The 24,797-nt window shown below is 35.0% G+C and overlaps 2 protein-coding genes across 2 annotated transcripts; both read left to right on the forward strand.

Annotated features, from left to right (window-relative positions):
* The first annotated feature begins 5,361 nt into the window (after positions 1-5,361).
* On the forward strand, positions 5,362-9,817 carry LOC115697129 (auxin transporter-like protein 2). The gene is made up of 9 exons (XM_030624044.2): positions 5,362-6,142; positions 6,422-6,651; positions 6,745-6,930; positions 7,012-7,124; positions 7,225-7,408; positions 7,554-7,651; positions 8,153-8,360; positions 8,475-8,732; positions 9,159-9,817. The coding sequence occupies exons 2-9, from the start codon at positions 6,466-6,468 to the stop codon at positions 9,396-9,398; spliced, it is 1,473 nt and encodes a 490-aa protein (XP_030479904.1). The 5' UTR covers positions 5,362-6,142; positions 6,422-6,465; the 3' UTR covers positions 9,399-9,817.
* A 7,565-nt stretch (positions 9,818-17,382) lies between these two features.
* Positions 17,383-21,138, forward strand: LOC115696311 (uncharacterized). The gene is made up of 3 exons (XM_030623217.1): positions 17,383-17,670; positions 17,764-18,053; positions 18,177-21,138. Exons 1-3 carry the CDS (start codon positions 17,383-17,385, stop codon positions 21,136-21,138), a joined length of 3,540 nt encoding a protein of 1,179 aa, XP_030479077.1.
* The last annotated feature ends 3,659 nt before the right edge of the window (positions 21,139-24,797 follow it).

A 24,797-nucleotide genomic window follows, 5' to 3' on the forward strand; every position in this document is an offset into this window, starting at 1 on the left:
GATTTAAAAATAGAAAGCAAGATCAAAGATGGACAAATGAAAATATGCAAAGGATCTATGACTATCATCAAAGGAGTTAAGAAAGAAGGCCTATACTACATGATTGGGGAACCTATAGCTAGAAGCAACAATACTGTTGGACAGAACAACATTTTACAAAATCCTGAAGATGCTAAAGCTATACTATGGCACAACAGACTTGGACACTTAGCAGAAAAAGGTTTACAGATTGTAAATGAACAACAACTACTGGGCAAGGACAAAATCAGCAAAGTGGAATTTTGTGAGCATTGCATACTTGGAAAACATCATAGACTGAAGTTCAAAACAGGGACACATAAATCTAAAGGTATATTAGATTATATACATTCAGATTTATGGGGCCCTGAAAAGACTCCAACTCATGGAGGTAATACCTATTTTCTATCTATAGTTGATGATTTTTCTAGAAAAGTGTGGATTTTCTTATTGAAAAATAAAAATGATGCTTTTCAAAGGTTTAAACATTGGAAAACACTTGTTGAAAATCTTACTAACAGAAAGGTTAAAAACCTAAGGACAGACAATGGTCTGGAATTTTGCAACAATGAATTTGACATGTTTTGCAGAAACAGGTATTCAAAGACACGGAAACGATTAGGCTAACACCACAACCAAATGGTGTTGCAGAAAGAATGAACAGAACCATTACAACAAAGCCGGATGTATGTTAATACAACTGCGGTTTGTCCCATGGTTTCTGGGGAGAAGCAGTTATGACATCTGCTTATTTAATAAACAGATGTCCCTCAAGTGTTATTGAATTCAAAACACCTGAGGAAAGGTGGTCTGGTAAACCACCAGATCTTTCAAACCTGAGAGTTTTTGGTTGTAGTGCATTTGTGCACCAGAGTATTGGTAAGCTGGAACCTAGAGCTATTAAAGGGGTTTTTCTAGGCTATCCTGAAGGAGTTAAGGGCTACAGAATTTGGCTAAGAGACAAAGGTGGATTTAAAACTATAATTAGCAGAGATGTTATATTTAAAGAAAATGAATTTCCTTGTTTACTTAAAACTAACCCTGCAGGTACAGTAGACACTAACCATGCAGGTACTATACAGTTTGACCCTACTCTATGGAAGCTAGATGACCAAGAAGAACCTGATATAAATCAGGTGGAACCAGCTGGAAGTGAACCTGATCAGGATCAGGTGGAACAAACAGAAAGCTCCAACAGAGAAAGAACTGAAGGAGAAGAGCAACAGGGAGATGAAACTGAAGTGGTTCAGCCCACTGAAGCTCTGGATGACTACCAATTAACTAGAGACAGAGAGAAGAGGACACCTAAACCTAATCCTAAGTACAGTTTCAATATCTGGAATGAAGACATAGCCTATGCCTTCATGACTGCTATGAAATCTCTAAGTACAGAACCTCAAACCTATGAAGAAGCTATGACAGGACCTAATGCTAAGAAATGGTTTAAAGCTATGGATTCAGAAATGGTTTCTCTGAAGAAAAACAAGACCTGGATAATGGTTCTAAGGCCTAAAGGGAAAAGAATAATAGCCTGCAAATGGGTTTACAAGCATAAAGAAGGGATACTTGAAGGTGAACCTATAAGATTCAAGGCTAGGTTAGTAGCCAAAGGTTTTACACAGAAAGAAGGAGTTGACTACAATGAGATATTCTCACCAGTAGCCAAGTACAAGACCATAAGGATAATGCTATCTATAGCTAATCAGTTTGACATGGAAATTGATCAAATGGATGTCACTACAGCTTTTCTACATGGAGACCTAGAAGAAGAGATCTATATGGAACAAATTTTAAAGGTTTTGAGATTAAAGGGAAGGAAAATATGGTCTGCAGGTTGGTTAAGTCCTTGTATGGACTCAAACAAGCTCCTAGACAGTGGAACAGAAAGTTTGATGCTTTTATGTTAAAGCATGGGTTCAACAGAAGCTACCATGACACATGCCTATACTACAAAGGAGACTCTATAAAAGATGTCATCTACTTACTACTTTATGTAGATGACATGCTTATTATAAGTCAAGAAAGGACTAGGGTTGATATGGTTAAGGCTCTACTTAAGACAGAATTTGAAATGAAGGACCTTGGAAATGCTACCAAGATCCTTGGGATTTCTATACTAAGGGACAGAGATAAAGGAAAACTGGTGCTTAGACAGGAAGATTACATTGAGAAAATCATAGATAAATTCTCAATGAGAGATGCTAAGGTTGTTAAGCAACCTATTACTAGCCAGTATACTCTCTCTAAGGAACAATGCCCTAAGACAGAGAAGGAGATTGAAACTATGAAGGATGTACCCTATTCTAATGCTGTAGGGTCTGTAATGTACTTAATGGTAAGTACTAGACCTGATTTGGGATTTGCTATGAGTGTACTTAGCAAATACATGGCTAATCCAGGGAAAGTTCACTGGTTAGCCATGAAATGGGTGTTCAGGTATCTACTTGGGACAACTAAAGTTGGATTAACCTACAATAGACAGAAAGCTAACACTATAATTGAAGGCTATAGTGACTCAGATTATGCAGGGGACAGGGACAATAGGAGATCTACATCTGCCTATTTCTTTCTAATTGGAGGTAACTGTGTAAGTTGGAAAGTTCAACTTCAACCTGTTGTGGCACTATCAACTACAGAAGCTGAGTATGTGGCCACAACTGAAGCTATAAAGGAAGCTATATGGCTAAAAGGGCTAATGAAAGAACTTAATCTACTTAAAGGAGTACCTACTGTGTACTCAGACAGCCAGAGCTGTATATTCCTATGTAAAAACCCTATGTTCCATGACAGAACAAAACACATAGAAATCAAGTATCACTTCATCAGGGACAAAGTGACACAAGAAGAGATAGATATTGAGAAGGTGCCTACTGAGGATAACCCAGCTGACATGGGAACAAAAATTGTGACTCTTAACAAGTTCATACATTGTATGAACTTGTTAAGAATCGACAAAGGAGACTAAAAGTAGGACCTATCAAGCTAAGACTCTCAGAGATAAACAGACAAACATCAGAACTGGTTATAAGAGGATTTCAGGTGGAAATTGTTGAATAAAATCCACTTATAACCAGTCCTCTTTACAAATATCCACATCAGCAAATTACAAACAGTTTAAAAACAAGTAAGACTCAATCCTAGGGTGGCTTCGCCTCTAGTGGATCAAGACTTAGTAGTTAGTTACAACTGATGTTGTAACTAACTCCTAAGACTTTGATCAACCGACACAACAACAATATAAATATACAGATCAAAGCAGAAAAACCTAGATCAACAATATTGAATACAGAGAAAAACAGAAAAGAGAGAGAGAGAAGGAGAAAACCCTAGTTTGAGTCTTCAGCTCCAAGATCCAACCATGAGAATCCAGATCTCATGGTGAGAAGCTCGAAGAAGCAGTACATGCACAGAGAAAGAAAAGAAGAGAGTTAGATCGAGAACAAAACACAGAGAAAATAACAAAACAAAGTGTAAAGAAAGAAATCGAGCTTACCTGATCGATTTCTGTGACAGGAAGCTCCCAAAAGTTTGTAAACAAACCTTGTGATAGTGGATATCAAGCTTCTATCTCTGAGAAGAGCTTGACAGAGACGTAGCCCAGATTTGGGTGAACTCTGAAACAAATTTCTGGTGTTTTCTCTCCTTATCTTTCATTTTCTTTTTCATCTAACCTAAAAGCTATGTGTGTGTGTGCTTAGATCTGGGTTTGTTTGGGTTTTCTGGGTTTCTAGGGTTTGGAATCGAGCAAGTTCTCAGAGAGAACTTGCTCTGCTAGGGTTTCGAATCAGAGAGAGACTGAGGGTGTTGTGTTTGGTGTTTAGGGTTTCTAGACTCTTCTATTGAGTCTTTGAACCAAAGGTTCAAAACGACACAGAGTTTTGTGTCGTGGGGTTTGAACGGTGCCGTTTAGTCTAAGGATTTACTTAGACTGGGAAAGGTCTCTTTTGACCTTGATACTGATATTTGTGGCTTTGTTGGTGTAGGGTTAAAACGGTAAAAATCCTACATATTTATTTAGTATTTTCCTTCACTTTATTTATTAAGGTGACAACAAAAAAGTTTCGACTAATTTGGCCAGTAAAATTTTATATATAGTGTTCATAATTGAATTGAATCATGGGCCTTCGTTTTTCTAATAGTAAGAAAAGAAAAGAGAATTATTTAGAGAAACAAGCATTATTACATAAAGAGTAAAGGTCCTCCTAAAATTGTGACAAAACAGTTCGAGTAATAATTACATCATAAACTAATAATTAACTAATTTAAATCATATTAATACGTTAAAATTTTTACTTATTGAAAAGCATGGCGAAAAAAATCCTCCTAATTCCTAAAGATTTATTCTTATTATTAAATCAATTTATATATATATGATGCTACTAATTACTAATTATTTACACATACATCTTAAGTTTTCCTTTTGGTAAAAAAAAAAAATAATTTTATCATAATATATGTCATTAATTAAATCCTTAATATGGATTTTATGAGTACTAATTTAATTAATTAAGAACAAATAAAAATGAATCCTAGGATAAACTAAATTATAAAGTGGGAAGTGATGGAAGTGGAGCCAGTCTCCGATAATGGGTTAGTCTGAGCCGTTCGATTAAAGAGCATCTTTCAATATGATGACTCGGCGGGAAAGTGGGGTAACGCTTCATTGCGCGCGTGTTTTCTTTTAAAGCGTGCGGAAACACGGCGTGGCGGGGGGTCATTATGGCTCAGCTCAGCTCGGCTTAGCTCGGCTCGCTATTCAACGAATGCGCCGAGCTGAATTCGTAAAAAAATAAAAATAGGAAAAACTCATAATGGGCCTCCATAATAGCCGGTTCGCTGGGTTAGACGGCCCACGATAAAAAATCCTATCGTATCTATCATTGGGGACTGTTGATTCTACTCTCTGAAACAGCGCGTGTATATAACGCTCTCGGATATCACGTACAAATTCCAAACTGTTACAGCTGTTTTACATGTATGGAAGAATCTTAACGCGTGGGATTGGCATCTTTTCCTTTAGTTGGGGGACAGGAAGGAGGTTGATGGAGCCTCGATCAATTAAATTAACAATTTCAATCCAAAAATGAAAATTATTAATAATTTTCTAAAATTATTATTGACTAAGATTTGGATCCGTCCGGGTTTTTTTTTTTTTTTAATATTTATAGAAAACAAAGTAGTTAGTTACTGTTACTACTACTGATACTTACTGTAATTTTATCCAAATAAAAAGTCGTTTTCTTTAAATAAAAAAAATATATAAAAATTAAAATAAAGAAATTATGTAATCAGAGCCGTTGAAGCGGTTGCTTTTGAGTTCTATAAAAGAGAAGGTCTATTGTATAAATTTGGTCCTTACTACTGATTAGAAAACAACCTTCTCTTCCTTCCACTTTGAACTCAAAATTCTCTGTCACTTAAGATTGATATCCCAAGAATCGAATTGGAATTGGAATTGGAATTGGAATACAGAGAATTTGAGTTTCATCTCTCTCAACTTTTTCTTCTTCTCTTCTTCTTCTTCGATAAAAGCAAGAGTCATCACTCTTTAGTTACTATATATATATCTAATATATTCAGTTGAATAAGAGCTCAAAAGGGTCTTTCTTTTTCTTTTCCATCTTCAAAATTTGTTCCAGCTTTTCAGGTCTCGCCGTCTTTGGTTTCGGCCAGAGCAGAGATTTTCGTGGTGCATTAAAAGTGGGATCTTTAAGAAGACTAGGCATAGAGATTTGTTTTTGAATATTGCAATTATTTCGACGCATTTAAGCCCATTAATATAAATATATATATATATTTATATAAATTTATGTCTTATGCACTCTGTACCAAATTCTGTAATGGATTTCATGACTCTCTCTTTTTCTCACTCTGCCACAACTGTATGACTCTGTCTGCTTTTTCTCACTCTCTCTAATATTACTACTACTACTGCTGCTACACTAGTTTTATCATTCTGAAAACTAGGTGGGGAAAATTATACATTGATAAAAGTTGACAAATCAAAGTCAAGGCCGAAAATTAAGATCATTTTTGCTTGGAATAGAGTGAAAGATCCAGGTTTCATTCACTTTGCTTTCTTCTCTTCACTAGAAAGAAAGTGACATTTCAGAGTTCAGACAAGGTATATTACTATATAGTTTGTAAGAAAGAGTTCATTTCTGGTCATCTTTCTTTTGTTTAAAACATGTTTTAGAATTTAGACTATAACCCCTTTTGGTTTTTCCAAGTTTTTATCCTTTTCCTTTTGGATTTCTGTGGAGGGTTTTCATTTTTTATATATCTGTGAAAAGAATTTCTGGTATTTGGATCTGGGGTCTTATTGGCTTTCGTTTTCTGGGGTTGCGTTTTTTTATTTTTTATTGATTATTTTGTCTCATTAACTGTCTTTTATGTAATTTAGATCTACCAAAGCTTTAGACGGTTGCCTTAAGTGATCAAAAAACAATGTTGCCTCAGAAGCAAGCAGAGGAAGCCATAGTCTCTAACTTCAGTGAGGTTGATAGCCATGATCAACAAGCCAAAGAAGAAGGATCAAAAGAAGAAGAGAATCAATCAATGTTCAATGTCAAGAATTTTCTCTGGCATGGTGGTTCTGCCTGGGACGCTTGGTTCAGTTGTGCTTCCAATCAAGTAAGAAAAAAATAAAAAATAAAATTACCATTCAAACATATTATCAAACACTTGCCGTGTGTTACTAATTTCTTCCTCACAATTTGGTTACAGGTTGCTCAGGTTCTCTTAACATTGCCATACTCATTCTCTCAACTGGGAATGGTCTCTGGGATTGTTCTTCAGATATTTTATGGACTTGTTGGAAGTTGGACTGCTTATTTGATCAGTGTACTCTATGTTGAATACAGAAGCAGAAAGGAGAAAGAAAATGCTAGCTTCAAGAACCATGTCATACAGGTTTGTAATTATCTATCTTTATATAATCCATTTAAGCCCAAAAATCTCAAAACGACACTAACATTGTTTGAAACGACACAGTGGTTTGAAGTGCTTGATGGGTTGTTGGGTCCAATCTGGAAGGCCTTGGGACTTGCTTTCAACTGTACTTTTCTTCTCTTTGGATCTGTAATCCAACTCATAGCTTGTGCAAGGTTCAAAAAAATTCTTCCTTTCTCTGTTTTTAGTATTAAATAAGGAAAATTAACATCTGGGTTTTTGTCAAAATCTAATCTTTTTTTGAATTTGAAACAGTAACATTTACTACATCAACGACAATCTAGACAAGAGGACATGGACTTATATCTTTGGAGCTTGTTGTGCCACAACAGTGTTCGTTCCCTCTTTCCATAACTACAGAATTTGGTCTTTTCTTGGTCTTGGAATGACCACTTACACTGCTTGGTATTTAGCTATAGCTGCTCTTGTACACGGTCAGGTAAATAAATACACATATATAATATCTCTTGTTTGGGATCTTAAAGCCATTATTATGGTCTTTTTTCTGAACCCAACTTTTATCTTTTTAAATAAATGTTAAAAAGTTAAGTTTTGAAGTGAATGGAATTTGGTGTATTTTATAGGTTGAGGGAGTCCAACACTCAGCTCCTACTAAGCCTGTCCTTTATTTTACCGGAGCCACTAATATACTTTACACCTTTGGTGGCCATGCCGTAACAGTGTAAGCTTTTTTGTTCTTTGTAATAATTGTTATGATCTCTTTTTTACTATTATTAATTAATTAATTAATTAAAATAAATAAACAAATAATTTAGAAAAGAGAAAAATAATTTGGTTTGTTTCTACGCGGCTTCTGTTAGCAGCTTTTGCCGGCCAATTTCAGTGTTCGAGACCCACAGACAAAATTATATATAATGCAAAACTCTTACTTTTTGTTTACTTAGAAAACAACTTCTCATCTCAATCTATATATATCTAACTATATATCTCCACTTCTATTGGAAAATTTATACAGTAATAAAGAACTGGTCCAATTATTTTTATTTAATTAAAACAAATATAAATAACTAACACATCAGTTGATTAAAAATTCATTAGTTTCTTTTGTCTTTTACTTCACACCATATAATTTCTCCATCATACTATAGTAGCTGGAGAAAGAAAAATGACATTTGGGCATTATTGGATTAATATTTATTACACATTTTATATGTTATTTCAGGGAAATTATGCATGCCATGTGGAAGCCTCAAAAGTTCAAGTACATATATTTGTTAGCAACTCTATATGTTTTCACACTCACACTTCCTTCAGCTGCATGTGTTTATTGGGCATTTGGTGATGAACTCCTTAACCATTCCAATGCCTTTAGTCTTCTCCCCAAGAATGGTTTTCGAGATGCTGCTGTTATCCTAATGCTTATTCATCAGGTTTGCCTTTTCTTGTTTCTTTTTTCAATCTATATATAACAACACTCAACACAGTAAGAACTAGGGGAATGAATTGAATTAATTGAATGAATTTTATGTTTCATGTATGTGCAGTTTATCACATTTGGCTTCGCATGTACCCCATTGTACTTTGTGTGGGAGAAGGTGATAGGGATGCATGACACAAAAAGCATATGTTTGAGGGCTTTGGCTAGGTTGCCAGTTGTGATACCAATATGGTTTTTGGCCATTATATTTCCTTTCTTTGGGCCCATTAATTCAGCTGTTGGGGCTCTACTCGTCAGCTTCACTGTCTACATTATCCCATCTCTAGCTCATATGCTCACTTATAGAACAGCCTCAGCTCGCCAGGTAAAGAAAAAAAAAATATATGTCAACATTGACATTCTTATATTTTATTTGTGTGTGTAAGTAATAAAGAGATAAAAGTGGTCTATTGGGGTGTGGTTGGTGGGGACATGTGGTAATTTATCTTATTTTTTAAAGGGTATTTTGGTAATTTGTAATGTTTAGGAGAAGAGATTGTGTGAGATAGGTGAAGAGTCCTTTTCGTTTAGTTATACACTACAGAGTCATGTATTGTGTCCAATGAGCTGGCTGATTTGACTCTCTTTCAACCTTGTCCTTTTAAATAAAATAAAACATATGAATATTCTAAAATTAACTTTAGAGGTGTCATGTTATGATATGTTATGTTAAATTAAATTATTTTTTGGTCACATTTTCATGAGATCTAACTAGTTTGTTTGTAAATTTTTTTTTTTAAAAAAAAAACAGAACGCAGCAGAGAAGCCTCCATTCTTTATGCCAAGCTGGACTGCAATGTATGTTCTCAATGCCTTCATTGTGGTTTGGGTGTTCGTGGTTGGATTTGGGTTCGGTGGATGGGCTAGTGTCACGAATTTCGTTAGGCAAATCGACTCGTTTGGACTCTTTGCCAAGTGCTACCAATGCAAACCCGCCGTTCCCCCGGGAAACGCCACAGCCGCCTCCGCCCCACCGCACCATCTTCATTGAAGAATTAAAAGAAAATTTAGAAAAGAAAAAAAAAAAGAACAAAAAAAATTACTTCATATTTTGTACCATACATGGGGCAATAGTAATATTTCCCCTACATGTAATGTGTGTTGTTTTTTGTTTTTGGGGGGTCATTTTGATTTTTTTTTTTTTTAAATTAGTTGATATAAGTAAAATAGTGTGTTGCATTGTGATGATGATTTCCTTTGCTATAAAAGCATATAGGCTATCTAATTAAATTAATGATATATATATATGTTTTTAGGGTTTTTTTTTTTTTTTTTTTGGTATTATTTATTTTAGTGGGATATTTTATATAAGATTTTGTTGTTCATGTTGCTTGTACCTTGCAATGTCATTATTACTTAGCATGTTTCCAAAGTGGATTATAAAAATGGGAAAAGGGGTATGGGCTTGTCTGAGTTTTTTTTAATGCATGTTGGTTGATATATATTTATATATAATTTATATAAATGGATTATATATGGACAATTTTCTCTTATGGCACTAGATATTTTTTTTTTTTTTTGACCCTCTTTTGATTTCCAATACATATGAGGAGGAGTTGTTTGTGGGTCCAAATCCTAATCCCACATGGGTTCCCTTGCTGGCTGTCACGTGCCACTCTTTACTCCTAGATACTCTATGTTTATTCTCACATGTGTAAGGTACATGAACCTCTTTTATGGTTTCATACTCAAAATCAAAACAATTCACTTAAAAAGAGTTTCCCATAAAACTTAGGAACCCAAAACAAAATTATACTTGTACACTCTTTACTCCCTTTATTATTATTATTATTATTCATATTAGGGTTCATTGAATTATAAACTAAGATGATTAACAACATAGAGAAACATTAATTAAAAAAAAAAAAAAAGCAGCAAAAGTGATTCTATGTTTGCTTTCACAAAAAGGTTATTACTTAATCAAATTATGCCAGAACATTTAATTAAAGTTAGTCTTCCTTTTTTAGAAAACAGATGAGAGAAAGTTGGTAAGACTTTTCTTTTTTCTTTCTTTTTGCTGGAAAGTGGATAAGAAAGTTGATTAAGGCCATTCTTTCTACATTTCCTTCCAAAATATCTACATTACTTACTTGGAGTTGGAAAATATGAAAGAGAAAAATATATGTCATATAATGATTTTTTTTTCATCTTGATTAAAATTTATTCTGTATTTTAACTTCAATTCTTTTATAATATTTTCATATGCATATGATTAGTAATAGTGAGTCGCTAAGGGGGATAGGGGAGACCACGTTGATGTTGCTTTAATTAATATACATTTAAGAATTATTACAACTATAAATATTGTGCATTTTAGATTGTTTCACAAATTGGTTTGGTTCGAATTTTTATAATTTTTGAACCAAATTAGTATAACGATTTTTTGAATATTGGAAACTAAATCAGTTCAATAAATTTCTCAAACCAAACCAAACCAAACCAAACTATTACGAATATTTTGGTTTGATTCGAAACTACAGTTTAAGTGGAATTTATAATTATTCATATTTTTTAACTAATTGTACTATTTTAACTAAATTTTTAATTTTATTTTTAAAATATATATTGAACATGATAAGTAATAGATCTATAACGTATAAAAAATAATATAAAAACATTCTCAAAAGTCAAACATAACATAAAAATCTAAAATTCACGCAATAAAAACTTAACATAAAAAAGTTCAAAATTATACATATAGTCATGTATAAAAAAAAATATATATATAAATCAATTATTTATTATAAATAGTCCGTTCTGGTTTAACCGTTAACTATTTATTACGAAGCACAACTGAACCATTACGCCGTAAACGGTCTGGATTAATCAAACCACAAAAAACGGTTTCTCCGGTTACGGTCTACAGTGGTTCAAATTATTGCAGTCCAAATTTAAACTGCAATTTTCCAATTTATATGAACAGCCCTAGTATTTGTGTAAGTATATTCTGCGTTTAAATTAAAAATTTGGTTGCTTTAAAAAAAAAAAAAAAGATGGTTCTTATTCAAAAAAAAAAAGGAAAAAAAAAATGAAAAAAAAAAAAAAACTTAAATGTTCTTTCTAAAATAAACATAAATTTATCACTATCATAATATGCTTTAATTTTTAGGGATAAATTGAAAAATACTTCTTTTATGTATCCATTAATCAAAAATACCTTTATATTATTTTTTTTATTAAAATATACCCACTTTTTGAGTGGATTGTCTAATATACCCTCACTCTCTACTTAAGTCTAGCATATAATTTACATTAACTTAAGGGGTCTAATGGGACATCATCCATAAAAGTGAGTATATCTAAAAAAAAATATATAAAAATAGAGATAAAAATTAAAATAAATAAAATAAATTAGATATACAATCTAATTTTTTCTATTACAAAAGGGAAGAAAGCCCACGAGCCCAACTTTTCACAATTTTTTTTGTAAAGACCAACTTTTTCACAATTGCTCACTAATAAAAGGGCAACTTTACACACATGTGGCAACATACTCCTTATTTATAAAGAGTGGAAAAAAAGTGGAATTGTTTCTCTGTTTTTTTTTTTTTCATACAAATACTTTTTATTTTGAAAATAATTCAAAGTTATCTAATTTTGTAACTCTTTAATGTATTTATTTTCTTAATGTAAACATGCTTAGTAGGGGCATTTATAAAATATTTAATTTAATTTAATCTGTACAATTTAATTCGCAAAGTACAGATATTTATATTTGTGCGGATTTGATTGGAAAATTTAAAATTTGTACTTGTACAAATTGGATATTGATTGACATATAAAAGTAACAGATTCAATTCAATTCACACATATTTATATATATTTAAAAAAAAAATTATATATTATTAATATTTTAAGGTAAAAAATAATAATTTAAAATTCTAATACATATGACACAAATAATCAAATATATTTCAAAATATAGTAGATCACATGTATATTCTATTTTTATTTACAAAGAAAATATAATTTATAAAAAAATTCAATATTTCTTTATACATATAATTTTTTCCTTCGTGATTTTAATATCAGTTTGCTGAGCAAACAAGGGTGGCGTCTCTTGTGTCAGCCACATTCTTTGGTGGGCAGAATTTTCAAAGCCCGTTACTACAAGTCTAGTGACTTTCTCTCGGCAGAACTAGGAGGCAACCCAAATTTTGTCTGGCGTAGTATTTTTGAAGCTTAGGATGTGGTTCGAGAAGGGGTTAGACGTCGAATTGGCAATGGATCTTCGATGAGTGTTCTTCTTGATGCTTGGCTGCCGGATGATGATAATCCAAAAGTAACCTCTACTCACCCGGCCTTGTTGGGTCAATGTGTTAATTAGTTGATGATTTCTGGGTAATGTTCATGGGATGTTGACTTGGTTCTTGATCTGTTTAATAACCGGGATGCTAGTTTAATACTTAGTATTCCTTTATCTTCAAGTCGAATAGACGACACTTGGTATTGGTGTTTGGAAAAAACTGGGCATTTCACAGTAAAATCAGCGTACAAGTCCCTTCAAGTTCGTAAAGAGAGGGGTTCTCAACCGAATAGCTCTCCGGTTTGGAATGGTATTTGGAAACTTCGTGTTCCTCCCAAGGTCAAAGATCTTTTATGGCGTGCGGCTTCAGAATGTCTTCCGACAAAAACTAGATTGCAATCTAGACATGTGCAAGTCGACAACCTCTGTCCTAGGTGTGTTGCAGCACCTGAATCTCCCTTTCATTGCTTGGTTGACTGTATGTTTGCTCAAAGCTGCTGGGAGCATGCAAGTCTTGATTGGAATGTTCATGGTGTTGTTTCTTTTGCTGGTTGGTTGGAAAAATTGTTCAACAGAGTGGAGGAGGCCACTAGAATTAGCATTGCCATGACTTGTTGGGCCTTATGGAAAACTAGAAATGATTTGGTTTGGTCTGATAAGAGTTCTACAGCTGCTAATGTAACTTTTCTTGCACAAACTACTCTTGCTAATTGGTCTCAAGCACAGGATAAGGCTTTAGTTCCTACCCCCGGCTTTTTTACTGAGGCAGATGGCTTGGAAAAATGGCAAAAGCCGACTGCTCCCACCATTAAAATCAACACGGATGCTGCAATTTTTGACAGCAATGGTGTTTACAGCTTCGTGTGTGTGGCAAGAAATGCAGCAGGGGAGATGCTGGAAGCTTTAACAAGCTGTCGTGCAGGGATAGTGCAGCCTGAACTGGCAGAGGCCATGGGAGTTCGAGAGGCCTTCAGCTGGATCAAAAAGAAGGGTTGGATTGGAACAATTGTTGAAACCGATTGTCTAAATGTTGTCCAAGCAATTCGGAGTAATCTTCCCTTACTTTCTTATTTTGGGAGTATTATATCGGATTGTAAAGAGTTTCTAAAACAATTGTGTGGTGTTTCTGTTAATTTTGTTAAACGGTCTGCTAATAGTGTCGCTCACTCGTTTGCTCGAGCTTCCTATTGCTGATCGTACTCTTTCTAGCAACGATGTGTCTACTGAGTTGCTTCATGTAATCATGAATGATTGCAATTAATAAAATTGATGACTTTTCTTCAAAAAAAAAAAAAAAAAAATAACAAATTCAAAATAAACGATCCAATCCGCACTTGTGCGAATTGGATTTGAGTTTATATGCAGATTGGATTGGATCTAAAATAAGAAATCCGCACTAAGTACAGATCGGATGCACTATAAGTAAAATACCTCATGAGAAAATTACACTCTATACCATTTTTATATTGTCCTCTTTTATTTTTACCCTCTTTTTTAAAGTCTATCATTTTTACCTCTTTTTTTTTTTTAAATATTGTACCAATTTTACCCCTGTCACTTCAAAATACTCTCCATGTGACTCTCTTATGTCAGGATATTTTGGGTACAATACATATATTAAGAGGTATGTTTCAATTAAATATAAAATTAGAAATAAATTTGATTAATTGATTAATAAAAGTGGTATTTTTTAACTTACCCCAATAATCATTGGAAAGAGATTGGCCCTATGTGAATTTTTATTCCATCTTTCTTTCTCTTCTTTCTCTTTTTTATTTTGAAACTTTAATATAGTATTTTAGTAAACTTGGTACAGTAAAAATAGAGAAACTTACAAAAATACTGGAATTTGGGTTAAGTTTTACAAAAATACTGTCACACGGAAATTTTTACAAAAATACTGTATTTTTATAAAACACTAATAAAACACAAAGCAGAACAGCTCAAAACAACAATAGAACACCAGTAAAACACTAGTGAAAACTTTTAACAGTATACTGCAGTATGAAACTTACAAGAAAATACAGTAAAAAAGTAAAAAATACCACATGGCAGTATTTTTGTAAAGAAATAGCAAAAGTTAGTATACCATGTAAATTTCCCTAATAAATAAAAATCTCCGTCTCCCCGTATTTTCGTAAACTTTTCCCCATTTTCCTATATCATGTGAAATGGGCCAGTGGGCCGGCTCTGAATGAAGGATCATGGTTTGGACAAAGTCACTGCTATTGAGGTTGATAGTTTCACCGTAATAATTTCTAGCTCTGTGTTTCGATATGAATCATTTTAGTATTTTAACACAAACGTGTGAACTTTGGGCTTTTGATTGAAAAGAGCAGCCCAGTATCTATAGTTTCCATTTATTTCAAGATTGGGCTTTTGTAGTGGACTAGGCCGATGGAAATTAAGGTTAGCTTAATACATCTTGCTTGCTGTTTTGGTTGTTAATGACTTTTAATTGAGAAATATCTTCCATGATCCATCTTTTGCTTTATAGATGATACAAGTTGTATTATCTTTAGTTGTTCTCACTTCAATTTCATGCTCTTCCATCTATCAATTCAAGATAAATAAATAATCACAAGAAGAAAATATTATAGTTAAATTCTCATGATGCATATCAACTCTAAGGTGTATATATATTGTTTAATAAGTGTCCGAGCGGGGTTCAATTTTTCTCTGTAGCAGTTACATGTTTGCCTTCGTCTTCCTCGACAGTTTCTCCATGTTTTCCAGTTCATCCCTTCAGCCCGTCTTCGGCGGTATCGTGTGCCATGATTACACGACCTCTCATCTCAGCTCTTTGATCAATGGGACTATAAATGAAAAACAACGCAGCCTCTTTTCTCTATTCCTGCGCTTTTTGTATACTTTCTCTGTTCTTGCTAATTTTATGGATTCTATTCTGCACAATATGGAGTCGAGCCTGGTGCTGTCTGAAAAAGAAAGAACAGTTCACTCTTTATCGGAAGCTGATCTTGCTGCGGAACTTGCAGAGCCTCGTTTTTTCCTTGTGGCGAGATGTTTATCCACAACCTTCAACCCACAAACTTTCACTAAGAAGATGGGGGAATTTCGGAGCAACAAATGTCGTTTTCCGGTAGTTGTTTCTGAAATGCTTTCCAATTTATTTTTACTAACTATTGGTTGTGTAGGAGACAAATTCAGGATTATCAATCGCGAACCTTGGCACTATTTCAATCATCTTATTTTGATTCACTCTCCGAAGCAACTTTAAAATGTTGTACCAGAAGATCTGTCCAAGGTGCAATTCTGGGTGCAAATTCATCGTTTGCCTTTTCTCAATAAATCCAGAGTATTGGCACGGAAGGTGGGTGAATGGATTGGGGAATATATAGATGTTTTTGAGGATTTTCTCTATGAAGGTTGGGGGTCTTTTATTCGCATCAGGGTGAAGCTTGATATCTCTCATCCTCTAATGAGAGGCAAATTGGTGAACCTTCCTAAGGTTAGGGATGAACATTGGATTGAGTTTCGTTATGAGAGCCTCCCTATTTTTTGTTTCCACTGTGGTCGAATTGAGCATCCGTTTGAGAAGTGTACTGGTTTTATGGAATTGGTGGATGCTGGTCTTGATCCTGATCTCCCATATGGCCCCTCTATGATGGGGGACAAACTCCCTGTTACTGGCTATGACCGTTACCGCATCGATTTTCAACTGCCAAGGTTAACCTTTTCTTACCCGTGTTGCAAGGAAATCTATTACTGCAACCATCCCTCCTAATAATACTCACCAAATTCGTGCCATTACTACTGACCCTCACCCTTCCTCTCTCACTGAGACGGAAAATAGCCATAAATCTAACCATTCCCACCAAACACCTGAGCCAATACCTGAGCTTCCTCAGCCATTTCCTTCTTTTTTCCAAAGTTTATCCTTAGCTTTTCCCACAACCCCTGCAGATATCCCCACTTCCAGCAACAAGCACACCCAAAGTCATCCTAACTCTGCTTCTCAAGTAAATGTTTTTGCCACTTATCCACCCTCGGATGTAGTTAATGGTCCTGGTTTAACTACTCTGTTTAGTGATTCTACAATCACTTCTTTTAAGGTCAAAGGCAAAGCCATTATGACTGATGAAGTTATTCTCGATGGAACTACCTTAACTAAGACCTTCAAGAGACATGTAGATCCTGGAAATCTCAGAAGTATTCTGAAACGTTTCCGCAACAACAACACTGGCGACAACACTTTTAATGAATTTTGTGCTCAGCAAGTTTCTGATGCCCAGTCGGATTCTAATGAAAATAATTCATTTTTTTTTCAGCGGAGGTTGCGGATAAGCAGCCCCGCAAGGAGCCATGAAGATCATTAGTTGGAATGCGAGGGGTTTGGGCAACCCTTCAGCGTTCAGACACCTCAAACTGCTCGTTAAACAGCAGTGTCCGCATGTTCTTTTTATTATGGAATCAAAATTAGTTTGTAATTCTATTAATCGGGTTCGCAATGTTCTTAATTTTAGCAATGGTTTGGAAGTTCCTAGGCAAGGTTTAAGTGGGGGTTTATTATTGTTATGGAAAGATCATGTTGATGTATCTCTAAATTCCTTCTCAATGAATCATTTCGATGTTTTTGTTTCGTACGATTGTTGGCCTCGGTTTCACTTTACTGCTTTCTATGGCTCCCCCGAAACAAAACGAAAGAATTCATACTTGGAATTTGTTGCGTTCTTTGGCTCCCTCCTCTTTTGTGGATCCTTGGTTGATAATGGGTGATTTCAATGAGTTTTTATCTAATGATGATAAAGAAGGTGGTCCTTTGAGAAGAGAACAATTGATGGAAGAGTTCAGGAAAACAATAGATGACTGTAATGTGACACCACTGGACTTTATGGGGGATAAATTTACTTGGACCAATAAGAACTATAATGGTTTATTGGTTAAAGAGAGACTTGATCGTGGTTTTACAAATGGAGAGTGGAAGGACATTTTTCTTGAGAATCATATCAACCATCTTGATTATTATAGCTCGGATCATAGAGCTATTGAATTTAATGTCTCTCTTCCTAACAGAGATCGGGCTGCTGCTAGAAATCGCAGCAGGTTCTATTTTGAACAGTTCTAGCTGAAGGATGCTGATTGCCGACAGATAATTATTAACAACTGGAAAACTGGTTTGTCCGAGGATCCTATGACTATTCTTCTTGAGAATATTTCTTTGTGTACTACAGCTCTCCAGTCATGGCACCACAACAAGTTTGGGCAGATGAAACACAATATTAACAATGCCCAGAAAAAAGCCGCAGCTTCGCATAACAGTCAGGTAACTTCTCCTGCTCAGTACGATCAAATTTTGGAAGTTGAGAAAGTCTTAGATGATTTTCTTAAGAAGGAAGAACTTTATTGGCAACAAAGGGCGCGAGTGGATTGGTTGAAGCGGTTATGCAAATACAAATTTTTTCCATTCAAGAGCTAAGGCTAGATTTAATAACAACAAGATTAAATCTTTATGTGCTAGTGATGGAAGAATTCTCTATTCGGATCAAGATTTTGCTGATGAAGCTTCTCTCTTTTTTTCACAACTGTTGCTTCAAATAATACTGATTTTGATGCTTTGAACATTATTCTGGAAGCTATTAATACTTCTATTACTGAGGATATGAATGATCTTTTACTTAAGGATTTTACCAGTTTGGATGTGGATGAGGCTTTAAAATCTATGGCTCCTGATAAATCGCCTGGTATGGATGGTATGTCTGCTATGTTCTTTCAACAACATTGGGATGTGGTTGGCCCTATGGTAACTGCTAGTTTCTTGAAGATTTTGAATGAAGGGGCGGATATGAAGGATATTAATGCCGCTCTCATCACCCTCATTCTGAAGGTAGACCAACCTCAACAATTAAGTGATTTTCGACCGATTAGCTTATGCTCTGTGCTATATAATCTGGTATCCAAAGCCATTGTGGGTCGTTTCAAAATTTTTTTACCGGTGGCTATTTCACAAAATCAGAGTGCCTTTCTACCGGGAAGGCTTATCACTGATAATGTTCTCCTAGCCTTTGAGTTGGTTCATTGGCTCAAGAATAAAAAGAGAGGACGACAAAGTTATGCTGCTTTAAAATTAGATATGAGCAAGGCCTTTGACCGAGTTGAATGGCATTTCTTGAAGGCGGTTATGCTTAAAATGGGTTTCCATGAGAATTGGGTTGAGCTTGTTATGAGATGTGTTTCTTCTTCAACTCTCTCCTTTAATATTAATTGTGTTATAAAAGGTTTGGTTACTCCACAACGAGGCTTGAGGCAAGGGGATCCCCTCTCCCCTTATCTCTTTCTCATATGCTCGGAAGGTCTCTCTGCTTTATTACGATTAGAAGAGCAGAATGGTACTTTTAAGGGGTTATCTATTTCTCGGGGTGCGCCTTCGGTTTCTCACTTATTATTTGCTGATGATAGCTTGCTTTTCTGTCATGCTAATGAATCTTCTTGTCAAGCCATCAGTCGAGTGCTGGATGTATATCACCGTGCTTCGGGTCAGCTGCTTAATACAGATAAGACAGTTATGTCTTTCTCTCCGAATGCTGATGCTGCGCTAAAAAATCGATTCCATACTGTGCTAGGAATGCCTATTTGTGATCTTCATGAAAAATATCTGGGACTGCCATCTTATGCTGGAAGAGATAAATCTGAGCTGTTTAGTAACATTAAAGATCGTATCTGGAAACTTATGAACTCTTGGCATGCTAAACTTTTCTCTATTGGCGGCCGTGAGGTGTTACTCAAAGTCGTAGTTCAATCGATTCCAACTTATGCTATGAGTTGTTTTAGTCTTCCAAAGAAGTTCTGTCGCCAATTGGAATCCATGATGGCAAATTTTTGGTGGGGCTCTAGTACTAATAAATCAAAGATCCACTGGAAAAAAATGGAATTTATTATGCCCAAAGCTGAAGGAGGTATGGGTTTTCGTTCTTTTATCCATTTCAATCAAGCTCTCTTAGCCAAACAAGCTTGGAAAATTTTGGAAGATCCTCACTCTCTCTTAACTAGAGTTCTGAAGGCCCGTTATTTTAAAAATTGGAATTTTCTCAATGCCTCAAAGGATTCATTGCCTTCTCTCACTTGGCAAAGCATCTGTGATGGTCGCGATCTCTTGATTAAAGGTTTAAGGTGGAAAATAGGGAATGGAAATTCTGTCAAATGTGCTTCAGATCCTTGGTTGCCTGGAAATACTTCCTTTCGTCCTTATACTTTCTGTGGTGATGTCGATTTTAGTATAGAGCATTATATCACTCATGATAGGCAGTGGGATCTTAATTTACTGAGACAGCATTTTGGCCAAATAGATATTGATCGAATTCTTTCTCTTTCGATCAGCCCCAACTCTAGAGAGGATCGGTTGATTTGGCATCATTCTGATTTTGGATCTTACACCGTGAAGTCGGGCTACCATTTGGCTGTGCAATTGGATAAAATTAATGAGTCCTCTACTTCTGATCTAAATCATGGCTGGTGGAATCGATTGTGGGCTCTCAAATTGCCTAAGAAAGTCAAAATATTCGCCTGGAGGGTTATCAATGATGCTCTTCCTACACAGGTCAATCTTATGCATCGCAAAATTTCTGTTGTGGCCTCCTGCTCCCTTTGCAATTGTCCGCGTGAGTCCTCAGGTCATGCTCTTTTTTTCTGCACCAGAGCACAACAAGTGTGGTCTCTTGCCCATGTTTTTAGTCCGAATCCTTTGATCTCTAGAATGAATGGCTTTGAGATTTTCTCATCTATTGCTACAGTGAAACAGAATGATGTATTGGCTAAAATCCTTTGCCTTATGTGGTGCATTTGGACAGAACGCAATAAGGAAATTCATGGCTCTAAGCCAAAACCTACTGGGGTAATATGCTCCTTTGTTGACATGTATGTACAACAATTTTTATTGGCCCATGCCAAGCAGGTTTCCATGGATTCTAGCTGCAATAATTTTGATAATGCACCTGCTACAGCCCCTCAGGGCAGTCATCCTCAAGCTTCTAGTGTATGGGCACTGCCTCCTACTGGATCATATAAACTTAATATCGACGTTGCGTTTAATGACGAAGGTTCTGTCATTGGTATTGGGGATGTTGTGCGTGACTATTTTGGTGATGTTGTAGGCGCCTTATCCAAACCTCTGATTGGTCGTTGTTCTGTTCGTGAGATGGAGGCTACTGCTCTTCTACACAGTCTGCAGTGGGCGCTTCAACTTGGGCTGCAAATGGATTATATTGAAACAAATTCTCTCATTTTTGCAAATGCGATCAATAAACACTCTCAGAGGGGTTATGTTTCTAATTTTTATGATCTTGTTGCTGACATATCTCTTTTATTGTCCTCTTTTCCTAGAGTTCTAGTTTATCATGTAAAGCGTGATGCCAATAAAGCGGCTCACGAATTAGCTAGATTTGCTCTTCGATTGGATAATAATTGGTCTTGGTTGGAGGAAATACCATCTCCAATCCACTCTGTTATTGTAATGGATTCTATTCAATAATAATAATAGTGTTTTCTAAAAAAAAATATATATATATATTGTTTAATAAGGCTCTTTTTCTCGTTTTCTTTAGTTCATTTTCATCTTCATATGTACTTTTTTTTTCTTCTATCTTTAGTCTTGTTTCATTTTTAACTTGTTTTATCGAATCAATGGCAGAATTCTTCCATATACAATTTCAGCAAAGTGATAGTGATTATTAGGGGTCTCTTCAAAGGACTACTAAATTAAGCTTTTAATATTTAAAGTTTTCCAAGAAACTTAAAAATTGTGATGCAAGTTAGATAGGGGTACGAGAGATAGCCTCTCGACCACTAATTAGGTGTTTAGTCTTGGAGGAGATTCAATTTCTTTCGGTTCTAAGAAACGAAAAATTTGTTTTACACTCTCTTGATACCAAGTTTATAATTAACTCTAGTAAAAGTTAACCAGAGACCAAATGGCTACGAATCTCATGTTGGTATCTGTTGGAATTTAGTAATGTTGGATTAAATCCCCACATATACTATCCTTATAGTTACAACAAAATTAAAACAAGACAGAAACTTTACATCAGAAAGTGGCCTTCAGACTTAACTCTCAAGCATAACCAAAATTAGTTGCAAAGTTTGTTAAACTATTGCAACTAGCTTTCATGCTTGCTCACCTAAGCTATTACTGCTATAAATACAAGAAACGAAAATAAGGAGACTAAGAGATTAGAAAGGAAGAGGAAAAGCTTATTGTGCTAAGCTTTGGAGCCCTAGGGGTAAGGCTTGGAGATCCATTCTCAGGTGATACATGCAAAAGAAGAGAAACACAATGAGAAAGAGATAAACACAGAGAGAGGGAAAAAGAATTACTTGTAAATCTAAGGATTACCAATCGATACTTGTGATTTGGAATCCATTGTTATAACCAACTGATCTTTAAAGATCTAATAGTGGAAACGAGCCTTGCTTTTGAGGAGAGCTCAAAAGAGGAAGTACCCATCAAAATCATTTGGGAAATCTTTATAACTATGGTGGTTTCTTTCTCTGATCTTTATTCATTTTTAATTCACGATTGTTTGTGTGTGTGTGTGTGGATATTTTTGATCTGGGTGGAGTTGTTTAGCCTATTTATCAGGTTGATGCAGACTTCGAGCTTCTGAAGAAGAAACTCAAAGCTCTGCTAAGGTTTTCTCTATGTGTTGTGTGTGTTTTGGTTTTGTATATATCTCAATTTTTCTGTTAGGGGTTGGAAGAGATCAAAACGATATGTTTTGATTGGAGTCAAAAGTGTGTTTAACTCAGAGCTTAAAGGTCAAGATTGACCTTGGAAACTTGATTTAGTTTCGGTTGTGTGTAGGGACAACAGTGTCATTTCCTACAGTGGTATCAGAGCCATTCTTTGCAAGAAAGCTACAACAGAAATCAGGGAAGAAAATCAAGGAACGAACAGGGAAATTCAAAACATCAAGAATAACATTTTATTTTTACACATCTACAAGATTAATATCAAGATATTTCTAGAACCTAAATCTTTATATTCTTGATATAATTCTTTACACAATAACTATGGGTTCTATTAAAATGGACATTGATAGATTCGATGGTTCAACGAATTATCAAATATAGAGGAAGAAAATCATAGCCTTACTTGCCTAGAACAAATTACCAAAAGTCCTAAGTGATCTTATTTAATGGCTAGCAAATACTACAATGCCTGACCAGGAGGAATTGCTTGAAATAACAACTAGTTTAATAATTTTTAATCTTTCTGATTCTATAATCATATTGGTTGATAAGGAGGACGCACTTGCTAAGATCTAGAAGAAATTGGAGGAACAGTTTTAAAAAGAAGTCTCTAATCAACAAGATTTATTTGAAGGAGAGAGAATCTTTGAATTCAAAATGAGTCATTCAAAGACTCTGAATAAAACTTAGATGAGTTCTTAAGATTGCACATTGAGTTGGCTAACTCAGGGGAAAATGAAGCTTTGAGTGATGAGAATCAAGCAATAATAATTCTCAACTCTTTGCCAACAACTGACAGGGAAGTTAAGAATACAATAAAGTATGGAAGAACAGAGATCACTCTTGAAGAAGTAATCTCAGCATTGAAATTCAAGGATTTAGAAATTAAAGTGGAAAGACCTGGCAGTTTTTAAGGGAGATTTGAACCTAAGAAGGGGAAGACCAAGTCAGAAGAAACCTTGGAAAAATAGAGGAAGGAGCCAAAGTAGGGGATCTTACAAAGGAAACAACCATCATAACAAAGGAAGATCAAACTCTAAAAGTCCTAAAGATCCTAATGGGTGCTATCACTGTGAAAAACTTAGAAATTTTAAAAGAGAATGCTACTTCTACAGGAGAAGTGGAGGAAACCTAATTCAGATCATCAAGAAGATTCAAACAAACACAAAAAGAACAAGAATGACTATCATAATGTTAATCTCAGTGATGGTTATGATAGTGGGGATGTCTATGTGGCTGCATCTGTTAGACTTTTATTTGGGCTTACATTATATTTAATTGGTTTTATTAAAACTTGGGTTGATTGGATAGTTCTTTGCTGTGTTAGCCCATGTTGTTGGTGATCAATTGTTAATGGGCTTAGCATCTGTGAGTAAAGTCTAGGTGAAGCAGAAGTGTGGGCTTTTCTAGTTGACTGAAGCCTTTGATGAGCGAGCCCACCAACTAGGGTTTTGTAGCTAAGTCCCCTCCCTAACTCTATAAATACATATTGTCTCATCACAATTGTATACCTTTTGATAATCAGAGAAAATAAACTGCTTCTGATTTAGAGATCTAGGGAGGAAGACTTAGTTGATAGTATTGCACTATCAAATTGGAGTAACTGCTGTGGATTAATTAGAGATAATTGCTATGGATCAATCAGGTACACATACCTAATTATTATATCTTATTATTGTGTTCTATGTTATATACAAATAGATCTTGGGTTAATTGTTAATTTATCTAACATGTGGTATCAGATTGCCTATTGTATATGATTTAGAACCTATAATTAGTATAATTAATTTGTATATGTTAATTATCCATAATTTCACATCAATTTCGTTATTATTTTATGTGCAATTTTTTGTTTATAAATCTTAAAACTTTAGGGGTTTTATTGATCGTTAAATTCTCTTTCAATTGATATATTATATGTTTGAATTCATAGTCTATATTAAGAGAATTTTAATTTTAAAGTTTTAGGGTTTATATGATTATAATGTGAAATTATAATTGTGTATTTTGATTTTATTGTTTTTGATCTAAAATTGATAATAGATTTCTCATAATTAATTGTTTATCAATGTTCCTACATAATTAATTTCGGATATAACTAAGGTTAGCATTACAATTTTTTTTTCTTTTGTGTTCTTCAATTTTGGGATTGTTTTTTAGCCATGAAATCTAGAGATTTAACCTTTAATACCCGAAATTAGTAGCGTAGATCAATTAGAAATTCAATCCCGATCGAAACCCATCCAAAATCCCCACTTTTCGACGAATTTTTGGCCTGAAAACTGTTGCAGACCCGAATCGGAGGAACCGGGTCGCGTGACCCGCTTTCAGACCCATCTGCAGTGCTGGAGGAAGAAGACAACTCCCAGCCGCGAAGCCCACTCGCGCAGGCGGCGCGTGGGGGCGCGTGGGGCCGGCTGGGAGGTCCGTTTTCGACGATTT

The sequence above is a fragment of the Cannabis sativa genome, chromosome 7 (assembly GCF_029168945.1).
Source record: "Cannabis sativa cultivar Pink pepper isolate KNU-18-1 chromosome 7, ASM2916894v1, whole genome shotgun sequence".
NCBI classification, from domain to species: Eukaryota; Viridiplantae; Streptophyta; class Magnoliopsida; order Rosales; family Cannabaceae; genus Cannabis; species Cannabis sativa.

Bases quoted from the DNA above. Each gene is read 5' to 3' on its own strand.
- LOC115697129 (XM_030624044.2), top strand. From the start codon at position 6,466: ATGTTGCCTCAGAAGCAAGCAGAGGAAGCCATAGTCTCTAACTTCAGT. The intron at 7,125-7,224 runs GTTCAAAAAAAT...AATTTGAAACAG, and splicing joins CAACTCATAGCTTGTGCAAG to TAACATTTACTACATCAACG. The intron at 8,361-8,474 runs GTTTGCCTTTTC...ATGTATGTGCAG, and splicing joins TCCTAATGCTTATTCATCAG to TTTATCACATTTGGCTTCGC.
- LOC115696311 (XM_030623217.1), top strand. From the start codon at position 17,383: ATGGGTGATTTCAATGAGTTTTTATCTAATGATGATAAAGAAGGTGGT. The intron at 17,671-17,763 runs GTCTCTCTTCCT...GATTGCCGACAG, and splicing joins ATAGAGCTATTGAATTTAAT to ATAATTATTAACAACTGGAA. The intron at 18,054-18,176 runs GTTATGCAAATA...TTGCTGATGAAG, and splicing joins CGAGTGGATTGGTTGAAGCG to CTTCTCTCTTTTTTTCACAA.